General features: G+C 44.2%; 1 protein-coding gene across 1 annotated transcript in view; it reads right to left on the reverse strand.

Annotated features, from left to right (window-relative positions):
- The window catches only part of Plekhg1 (pleckstrin homology and RhoGEF domain containing G1), a 93,172-nt gene that overhangs the window by 25,708 nt on the left and 56,207 nt on the right, over window positions 1-11,257 (reverse strand). The window contains exons 5-10 of the mRNA XM_005363440.3: window positions 8,687-8,733; window positions 5,008-5,158; window positions 3,111-3,242; window positions 588-770; window positions 401-496; window positions 210-296 (exon numbers count right to left, since the gene is read on the reverse strand). Of these exons, the coding sequence (XP_005363497.2) occupies window positions 210-296; window positions 401-496; window positions 588-770; window positions 3,111-3,242; window positions 5,008-5,158; window positions 8,687-8,733 (696 nt within the window). The remainder of the gene's footprint in view (window positions 1-209; window positions 297-400; window positions 497-587; window positions 771-3,110; window positions 3,243-5,007; window positions 5,159-8,686; window positions 8,734-11,257) is intronic.

Here is an 11,257-nt window from a genome sequence, read left to right on the forward strand (position 1 = left end):
ACACACACTCATATGTCAAAGTTCAACCTTGTGGACAGGATTTTGCTTGGCCATCCTTCCGCCTCAGACTCCTGATTGCTAGGATTACAGGTTCTGTTTTGAAGCTGGGCTTTGTTTCCTGTCAGACAGACCCCTGGCTAGGGCCTGGGCCCTTTCAGAAGCCACCTTGTGTACTGTGTGTTGTGTTCTGACTGACCTCTCTCTCTCACCTTAGCTGGGATCTTTGCCGCGTGGTTCTCCAGAATCAATCTCTTCAGGTGCAGAACCCAGAGGCGTTTGTCTTGCTGGGATTTGGCCTACAGAGGAGATTTAAGCAGTGAGCTGTGAGGTAATGCAGAGATGGTGGCTGGGCCCTGCGCACCTCTCCCATGTGGGGACCCAGGAGTGACTGGCCTGTTACCTGGACTGTGTGCTGCATCTTGGGGTTCTTGTAGTCAAAGACACTGAAGCTGAGCGGCTCCTTTGTTATGACCTCCACAAGCATGAGGTTGCCACACTGCAGCAGAGAACACAGTATGTGAGGTGCACCGGGCACGCAACAAGCCACCCCACCCCCAGGCCTTGCCTGCCACCCTGCGAGGACCCACCGGGATGTCAGCTTTGTATGTGAAGGTGTCGTCTCTCTTCTTTGTGATGAGAAGCAGCTTGTCCAGGAGGAAGAGAGTTCTCTCATTCTTGGCCCTCTGGATGCGGAAGGTCCCCTCAAGTACCAGCTCCCCAAAGCTGGTGAGGTCTGGCCCCTTCCAGTTAGTTAGCAAGCTCTGGATCTCCTAAGAAAAAGGAAATTCCCCCCAGATTAAACACTAGGCAGCCGGCAAGGCATCGCAGACCCAGTGGCCCGTCACTGAACCTCAAGGACGGTGACTGACATAAATCACTGTTTATGGGGCAAGGCTATATCAGTCAAGTGTTAACCCGAAATAAATTGAATTACTGAACTACCAATTGCTTGTTGTCATACTTTAATGATCCAGCATTATGGCTGGTTTCAGTAACTATACCTTTCAAAAGGGTGGTGCCTTCGTAGATAGCATCCTTCTCTAACCTTTCATTCTCTTCTCTTTGAATTAAAAAACCTTCAGTCTTCAACTTGAGAATGCTCTAGAAACTGAGTCTATACCATACATTAGTAACTCACAACTGAAGCCTGGGTAAAACCATGGACATTTTCTCAGGACTTTCCCAACTTTAAGTTCATCTGTCTAGAAAGGAAATGGACACACCTTGGCCACTCCGTCTTAGCACTTTCAACAGAACTTAGAGAATATGAATAGGTGATACAATGGACACTTCTTTAGGATTTGTTACACGACAAAATTTTAGGGAAGCTGATTTCATTACCTTGAAAACTATAAATAGCCACAAGTCCTACTTAATTAAGAAAAGCCACAAGATGGTGCCCATCTTCATTGGGAAGATGGGGTTGTAGCCCAGTAGTAGAATATTTGTGGAGTTTGTACAAACCCCTGGGTTCATCTTACTACCAAACAACCAATCACATAAGCAAGATAACTTTTGCTGGCTACAGACAGAAGTGGTAGATATGGAGTAACGCTAGGGTCTGATTTAGCAGCACCTTCAGAATGCCATGCACACTGACACAGAATGAAAAATTAGCCATTTAGCTAATAAAAGATGTCTGATATTACATTTGTCAAAAAACACTTGAATGATTAAACTCTTTGTTAATGCTGGAAAAAGAATAAACACAGCCTGGGAGAATAAAATGCTGTCACTTCTGACTTTTGACAGTGATGTCACACCAAACTCTGGTTGCCTACAGGAGCGATCTAACCTTTTCTTCTGACCTACAAGAAGAACACATTCTTTCCCGTGGTGGGTCAGCTGTGGCTTCACTCTTCATCTTTCAGGGTCACTTGGAGGGTTCATGAGTTTAGAACTAGCTCCTGGGCCAAATGCTTTTTTTTTTTTTTTAAGATTTATGTATGAGTGTTTTGCCTGCATCTATGTCCGTATGTACATCATGTGTGAGCCAGATACTCATGGAGCCATAAGAGGGTGTCAGATCCCTGGAATTGTTACGGATATTTGTGAGCCTCCATCTGTGTGGATTCTGGGAATTGAACCTGAATCCCCTGCAAGAGTGGCAAATGCTTTTAGCCACTGAACCTTCTCCCCAGCTCTTTGTTTTTTAAGTGGCTCATTTTTTGAGGAGTCTAGGACATAACTAAAAGTTTCTGTGGGGGTGGAAAAGTTCCTGAGAATTCAGGGCTTATAATATTGGTACTGAACGAACCTTAGCAAACCTGTCACCTGACTGTCACGTTTTAAACCTGAAGAGACTAAAATAATGTGCTTGAGATTCATGTCTTAAGTGAAATGCAAAGGAGCTGCTTCAGCCTCTATTCTCCCCAATGGGTCACTTGCCCTATATCTCCCTAACACTGTATGTCACGGTTTTGTATAAACTAGTGAGAGAGGAATATGAACTTTAAATTCCTTAAATAGTTTGGAGAAAATTTGCTTAGCAAGAATTGTAATTGACTTGTAATGATATCAGATAAAGCCTTGGGAGACTCATATTTAATCGGGGTCATCAAAGAAGAGATAACAAAACCAATTAGCTTAAAAGTGATAAACTTTGTCCTATGTTGATGTGGGAAGTCCTTCTGTATATGTGTTGTTTTTATTGGTTAATGAATAAAGAAGCTGCTTTGGCCTGTGATAGGGCAGAGTAGAGCTAGGCAGGAAACCTAAACTGAATGCTGGGAGAAAGAAGGCAGAGTCAGTGAGATGCCATGTAGCTACCACAGGAGACAGATGCGCCAGAACCTTGCCAGTAAGCCATAGCCACGTGGCAATACACAGATTAACAGAAATGGGTTAATTTAAGATACAGGAGCTAGCTAGAAAGAGGTTTAAGCTATTGACCTAACAGTATTGCAAATAATATAGTTTCTGTGTGTTTATTTTGGGTCTGAGTGGCCTCCCTCATCACTATGTAGCCACTCTAATCAATGGTCAATATTGTCTTCAGGGAGGACTGGGGTGAGGATTGTAAGTGAGGGGCACTCCTGATGCAGCCTGAACATGTGATCTGGAAAGAGCGATGCATTGGAGCACTTGCTGGGAACTGCTGCCTGGCTCACCTGCAAGCGGACAGCATGTTCATGCTTCCGCTTCATGTCATTGATGTGCCAGGCCACTCGCTGCATCGTGTCTATAGCATCGAGCACAACATCATAGCCTTCGGTGTCCTTGTCAAGGTGATTTTCTATTTCCTAAAAAAAGAAGTTTGTTATTAGATTTTTACCCTTCCCCTCCACATAGTCAATGAAACAAACGGCTTCTCTAGGTTCACGGTTTGTTCCTGTGAGGGTGCACACGTATGGCTCAACTCTGATGTGACGTGAATTCTGGAGGGATATTCTAAGCTACGTGTAAAAGCAAAAACACCTCAAAGGCAACAAGAAGATAATTTGGGATTAATTCAGCTACCATTCTTTCCTTATTCCTTCATTCGTAGTCATTTATAAATGTCAATTAAGTTTTTGTAAGGATCTTGATTGCTCAGGGGAGCTGAGACCTTGGATTTCTGTTGATTGGTGGCTTTCTGATTCTCTAGGAGACTGATGTCTTATATGTCATATTAACATAGTTTAGCAGAGATGTATTCTGGGAAGGTGTTATTCTTTTTTTTTTCAAGAATGGTCTGGACACTGACTTAGCAAGTTTACCCCCCTAAATCTAGCTGGTCATTAGGATTGGTGTAAGAATTAAGGAACTATTTCCAGTGTGCCTTCATAAGACAACAGATGATTCTCCAAGGAAGAGCTACTTAAGCAAGTAGACAAAGACATTTTTTCTGGTAAAATTTTACATATGTGAACTCAGCAAACCAGAAATGATTGCCCCAGTTAGAAACAGACTCATTTCAAAAGAGACATCACACATGGTCAATGGTCACGCCACCCTGAACACGCCTGATCTTGTCTGATCTTGGAAGCGAGACTGGGTTGGGCTTGATTAGTAGCTGGGTGGGAGAGATACCAGGCAGGCTGATAAAACAGAGCTCTGGATTAAAATCCCTTTACTTAAATTTTTACTTATTTTTTGATTGATTGGTTGGTTGGTTGAAGGAAAGTCTTATGTAGCACAGGCAGGCTCCTAACCCTCTGTCTAGCTGAGAACACCACCAACATCTTGATCTTCCTGTCTCTACCTCTAAAATCCCTCTAGGAAAAGATTCTTAATCTGGTATACAGACTAGCAGAATACAAACAGTATTTCATTTTTATTGAATGTCTATGAGCCACAGTGAACATGGCACCTTACAAGATCTGGAGGCAGACAGACTTGCCTCAGGGTTCTGCTCCTCAAGCCCACTGTTCTGCTGCCCTCCACTGCAAAACTAAGCAAATCCTACTTGTAGAACGCAAATGATCATCAATAGAATTTTCTCCATCTTTACAGACTTCACTAGAGAATATGAGAGGTGAATCTGAGAGGGACATCCATCTCATTTCCAAAGCCTTCTTGACTATTATACAAGTAGTAGAAACCACCAGGAAGGGTCAATAGCCGGAAGTGAGGCTAAGCCCCTACTCAGAGATGGCACTGTTCATCTGTCCGCCCCGTCTCAAGCACTTTCTCTTTTCTCTCACACGAGGGCCAGTCTAGGAAAGTTTTCCCTCCCAGCTGCCTACTCAATTGGGTCTAATGGAAATAGGGCAAAACAGGAAGAGGAATCTGTTTTTCATTGAGCTGCTAGCTTCCTGCCTGAAACTGACCCTGTCCAGCACAAGGCATTCCTTAGCCCTATCACTATCCAAGTTCCAATTAATCCTTCAGCTTGGCTGTTGTCGATGGGGCTGTAGCCCTAGCACACAAGCATCTCTAATTCCTTAAAGCAGTTGTGAAGCATGAGTGTAGAAAACGTTTCCATATGACCACAACATTTTCTGGCATCGCCCCCCGCCCCAACTTAATAGACACACCCCAAGTCCCCATCCCTTGGCAAGAGTTATAGCAAGGGCCGAGACTTACATGTAAAAGAAGATGATATTTGAGAATCCGCTGAACTGGTTTTAAGAGATAAGACCCCAGGGGCAGTGAGTGTTTCAGAGTTTCCTGGCGCTCCCGGAAGAACTTGGCCAGTATCTTGTTCCTCATGCACTCAGTGAGCACGGCCACAGACCTGCAAGAGAAGCACATGCATTTTGTCATGAGGATGTCGTGTTTTACATGGGTGTTTGAGGTTTAAATGACAGTCTTGGTGGAACTATCCTAAACTGGGCAGGGTAGCCACAGAGGTAGCTCCTGGCTAGAATCCCTTGGAGCAAGTCAGAGAAAGGTGTCCCTTTGCATGGGTTGAACTAGAAAAGGGAACTGAACTCAGTGGCATAGAACCATGGGTTTGGGCTCCAAGAACACACAGTCCCATGCCAGGACACTGTAGCTTGACAAGAGACATTTGTTTTGAATGTTAGCCCCTACACGTGCCCCATCCAGATGTCTTTGTACAGTTCTCATGGTGCACATCTGGACCCAGTTCCCACAGGCTAGGTTATAAGGCACAGCATCCCTGGTTTAAGACAAAACAGTTCCTTTATTTAGCACAGACTTTGTCTCCTATTAGGACACTTGTCACCCGCCTCAGATGGCTTGTGAAATGTGCCTACCATACCACTTTCTAGGAGTTGAATTTTCTCAAAGGAACTCTGACTAGCTGCCCCCTTTACCGTCAGTCTTTTCCTCTTTCTTGATATGCCACTGCAGGATAATAGAAGAGGGGGCTAGAATCCCTTCTGAAGTTCCCAAAGTAATATGTAGCTCCAACGCATCTTAATGCAACAGTTCTAACAATGATTATCCCTTCCACATCAAGCTAGTTGATAGAATCCTACATCACACACATGCGCAAATTAAAATCCTGATGTTACGGTATAACCTGGATGCAGGTGGGAATCATTTTATTCTTTTCTTCCCCAAGTCTCTGGCATGTTTCCAGGATTAATTGAGACAGTCAGAGGGAGTCAAACAATAAAATAAGACTCCGTGGAAAGTCTTGTAATTAACCTGTTACAATCCCTTTGTGCTATCTGCTTTAGAAAAGATCAGCTTAAATGGATTTATTTCTCCCTTGAGTCCTGAATTTTAAAGTCCTCATTGTGTGACCTGGGCATTTCTCTGAAGCCTTCTGGAATCAGGTGCAGCTGCTCAGGAGCCTGGTGGTTGACTGATGGCCCTACTCTTGCTCAAGACCGGAATCTACTGCAAATCAGGGCACAGGACACTCCAGGTGCCCGGAGATCTCAGGAATAGGGCAGGCATCTGAGGACAATTGCATGACCTCCTTTGTGTTTGTCCCCTGGGGAAGGAGGGAGGGACCTTCCTGTCCCTCTCCACAGTGAAATCACTGGGGTGTGATTGGCATGAAGGAAGAAGTCACCTGCCAAGGTGTGCCTGCCACATTTAGAACCACCAGCCTGGGTCTCAAGTGGGGAGAAAAAATCTTGGCACTCTTGACTTGCTAAGACAGGGACATGGGAACATCAAGTATCCAGGCAAACTGCCAGGAGACAGGCATGGAAATATTTCTTTGTAGATATGAAAGTCACACACTGGACAAGAATTGGACATGCCTTCTTCATTGAGAATGTCCCTCTGTTAACATGGGACATTTCTTTAAAGGCAGACTCAAAATCAAAACACACAATCTCCAGGAAAGTGTCCTTAACTATCCCCACTGGGGTTATTTCCTGTTACTTTACATGTCTTTAGCTTCCATTGCATGTTACCAAGTTCATACCATATTAATTCCCACTTGGGTATTTAATCACCCTTATTATACTATTTCATTGGTATGTGCAATCGGGTTCTGCCCCTCCAAAGCATACGAGCTGCTTGAAAACAGGAATGCTGGGTCCTAGTTTCTGCAGCTCTGCCCTGAGCACGGAAGATTGCAGCATGAATGACAGGCTCTGAAAATCCTTCTTGCACGCATGAGCTCACTTTCCCAGGATCCCAAAACAGCCCATGATGGCAAAGCGGAGGATTTCATCAGTAAGCCAGAAGAGCCTTCTGAAGCTTTGATTTGGAAAGTTTCCATATTGAGGTTGCATCTTTGGATGGTATGTTCACAGCAATATGAACACAAACAGACCTCCAGAGCCAGCCCCTTTGACCATCAGCCCCAGTACCTCACTGATTTGTCAGTTTGAACAGCTTCCCCTTTTGCTTGGGAAGAACTTTTGTGGACAGGCTGGGGGCTGACTCTATGGTTTTTCTGCTGCATGGCGTTTTGGCTTACGGACCATGAGATTTAGTTGATACATCCCATAGTTCATTTTGTATCAGAGAAAAAAATGCTTAAGTGTAACCTTGCAAAGTATGGGTGAGTCTATAGACCTGAATTATGGCAAATGCTTGAATATGCATGTGGGGTTTTTGTTTTAAGAGAAACCTGGGGTAAGTACAGCTGTCCATCTAAATGAATAACCATGGTGTCACATCCTGAACACTGTTTACAGAAGACTAAATCTTTACAATGAGAAGTGGTGGTTAAAAGTAATTCTGAACTTCAGGCTAGTTACTACACACTAGCCTTTTAGGCAACTCCTGGGTTGCAGGTTAGGGGTGTTTGCCCTTCCTTCCCTCGGCAGCCACGAGGATTCTACGGATACTGTATTCCTGTGGACGACTGTGCCAAGATTGACCAAGAGTGTGCAAGTCACCCCAGCCCTCTTTCTGGCTGGGCTGCAAGAGCCTGTTGATCATGACTTCACAGAAAGCTCCAGAACTTTATGAAGATACCGTGGTGGGTCTGAGACTGGAGGAACTTGGTTGACATCCTCACTGGGCCATTTGTCAGCTACAGGACCCTGTGGAGTCAGTTTGTCATGGGTCTCTCAGCAGGGTCATCCATAAAATGGGAAGAAGGAAAGGGTGGTGATGGATTTGCACTTGGTAAGACTCTATTGGGTTTCTAGCACTGGGGTGGGTGTCCTGCGTACCTTTAATCCCCCAGAATCTCTGCATCACTGTGCATGCTTAACTTAGCATTTGCTTTTATAGCTTTTAATACTGCTGAGGACTCAAACACCCAATAAATGTCTTGGGGAGGGAAGAGAAATGCCTAGAGCTACACGTAGCCTTGTCTTTGGCTCTTACTCAGCAATCTGTACATTGTCCAGGCTGCTCCTTGAACTGCTCTCCGATCTCCAATCTTAGAAACGAGCAAAATGAAGCCAACAGCCCCTGGAGCCTGGAAGCCCCCATTCCTCATGCTGACTGTTCAGGACCCCTGCTTGTGCTTGCTGAACTTTATAAAACTTGGAAAACTCATAAAGCTTACCAAGCAAAACCAGAACTTCTTTTCTTCCCAGTTATGTTACACAAGTACATCTTCAAAATGAGGCACACATCATAAAAGGTTAACAGAGAAGTAGAGAGCCCTATGCAACAACACAGATATATCACTCTTCCTTTGGAGCTGTGCAGTGATGTTCCTGGTCTTACTCATGATTTTTTTCCCACTCCAGCTCCATGGATCCTCCCAGTCTAAAAGGCACCAAACAATATCTGAGATCCCCACAGACCGTTCTCCACATTTTTGCATTTCCCCGGTCTTCAGCACAGTGCCAGGCATACAGTGCCTGACATTGCATCTAATGACTTGAAGCAGAACAAAGAGAGGAAGACTCCACCCCTTTCCAAGCCATACCTTGGGTAGTTGGTGCAGTACTGGGTATAAATGTGGAACTCTTCACTCTGCGAGGAAACAAAAGAGACTTTCATAAGCCCAGGAGCACAGACAACAGCGTTCATTCAAAAACAACACCGTTCATTCAAAAACAACACCGGCGACAACAATTAGGCTTCTCTTGTTCCAGTCACATTGGTCTGCCCTCTGAACCTGTGTGGCCATCATCTGTGCCTACTTCTCTTTACCCAGAATCCATATAATGTAATCCATATTGCATGAAGTACAATAAGCACTCTGAACACCTACTGTGTCTCAATGATTCTGAAGACAGGAAGAGATGGAAATAAAATTTTTGCCCCAAGGTGTTTATGGACATATAAGTAGGTTATATTTACACACCATACAGTAAGACTATGTTGGAGTACACATGAGAGCTGCTGCGTACGCTCAAGCCCTGCATATGTAGCCCTCTCTTCCCATGGCTATTGCTGATTTTCTCACTGCCTAGCCACTGCCTTGGGAATGAGTCTAAGCTGCATTTCTTCCAAGCAGCTTTCCTTGAGCTTTTGGGTTGAGCCAACTGTTTCTAATTGTGGCCATCCACCATATCCAGCGTTCATATCTGAGAGCACTGACCCAATGGCACTGATGTTTTCTGTGTACCTGTCTGGCTTACCAGGGTTAGGGCAGGGGCCACATTTGTCTTCCTGACAGATATTCCCTGTTGACTCCTCTCTCCTACTGAATATCACCTGAGAGCAGAGCCCAAGTCTACTCACCTACATGCACCTAGCACAGCAGCCATGACTCAAAAGCAATAAGGTTTGATTAGCAAATGGATTCCATCTGACCTTCCCTAAAAAATCTTCACTTCCCAGGCTATCTTAGTCTTTCAGCTGTGAATTCTTCCTATAGGAAATAATACATTGATACTGACTGAGTCGGACGGCTCTTTAAAAAGGTAGGGTAACAATTCCATAGAAATAGAAAGCAAGCATTGCTTCTTATGTTATTGCACTTATTGATTATGAAATCAGTCAAACATTACAAACTGGATCGCAAGAGAAGGAAATAGAGCACACTTAGGACAATGAAGAACGATGTCAATTAAGTTTTCTAAAGAGATAGGAGACTGGCTTTTTCCTTCTGTGGACTGGGGTGAGGGAAGAAATCAATTGTCAAGTCAGTCATGGTGGTACAAGGTGGGGCCAGAAGGACTGGGAGCTTGACATCCGCTTGGACTGAACACTAAGACTGTCCAAAAGAGAAAGGAGGGAGGGAATCATAGAGGAAGGGGGAGGAGAGAAAAGAGAAGGTGAAGAAAGAGAGGAGAAAGAAAAAAAGGGAGGAAGGGGAAGGGTGAGAATTGTTGTCCAGGTGGGCGCCAATTGTTGCAAGGAGTGGGCTGCTTGTTTGTCCTGGCCGCTTGGCTAGCTTAGCCCCGAAATAACCACATAGAAATGTATTAATTAAATCATCGCTTGGCTCATTAACTCTAACTTCTTATTGGTTAATTCTTACATATTAGTTTAACCCATTTCTATTAATCTGTGTATTGCCACGTAGCAGTGGCTTATTGGGGAAAATTCCCAGCTTCTGTCTCTTGGGGATCTATGGCGTCTCTCTGACTTTTTTTCCTCCTCCCAGAATTTAGTTCTGTCTTCTCCACCTACCTAAATTCTGCCTTATCAGGCCAAGGCAGTTTCTTTATTCATTAACCAATACAAGCAATACATAGAAAGAAGGACCTCCTATACCATACTTTTTATGTGTATGGGTGTTGCCAGCATGCATGTCTAAGAGCCACATGTAAGCATGGTGCCCTTGGGACTCAAAAGGCAGCTTCAGATCCCTTCGGACTAGATTTACAGATGTTTGTGAGCCACCATGTGGGTGCTGGGAATCAAACCTGGGTCCTTAAACAGAGCAGATACTGCTCTTAATCTCCGAGCCATCTCTCCAGCCCCTGTCTCTAAGCATTAGTCAAGAAGCGTCACAATTCCATGGTCATCCTTAAATAATTCCATGATATGAGGCATGCCAATAACTGTGCACATTTCCTGGTTTGATTTCCTTTCCTTTCACAGTCTACTGTTTGACTTGAAGCCCATAGAAGGTTCGTACACAGCAAATATTATCAACTGGCTGACTGTTTTTGCTTGTTTGCTTGCTTTGTAATACTGGGCTGGAACCCAGCATCTCAGCATCTTTAGCGAATCCTCCACCCTCCATTGATCTTTACAAAGTCTTGACTGGTTTTTACCTTGTAATTTAGTTGCTGAAGAAACCACAAGGTCCCTGTCTCAGTGGTCCTGGTGACACATTAAAGTCTTCTCTGTGTCCTGTCCATTGCACTACTGAGTTCTAATAGAGGTTTACTCAGATGGAGGTCTTATATTTTGGCAAAATCCACCATAGGTTGCACTATACTCCTATCAGGGGGCACATATGCCTGGACATCTTTTTTGTGTGATGTTAACAGCCATTGGTAATTAGTATTTAGGTTTGATTCTAGGGGTTACTAATGGTGATGTTTCTAGTTCAACTAGTCCTTCTTTGTTATTCTCAGAATAATGTGTTGGTTTCTTT

The sequence above is a fragment of the Microtus ochrogaster genome, linkage group LG9 (assembly GCF_000317375.1).
Source record: "Microtus ochrogaster isolate Prairie Vole_2 linkage group LG9, MicOch1.0, whole genome shotgun sequence".
Lineage (NCBI taxonomy): Eukaryota > Metazoa > Chordata > Mammalia > Rodentia > Cricetidae > Microtus > Microtus ochrogaster.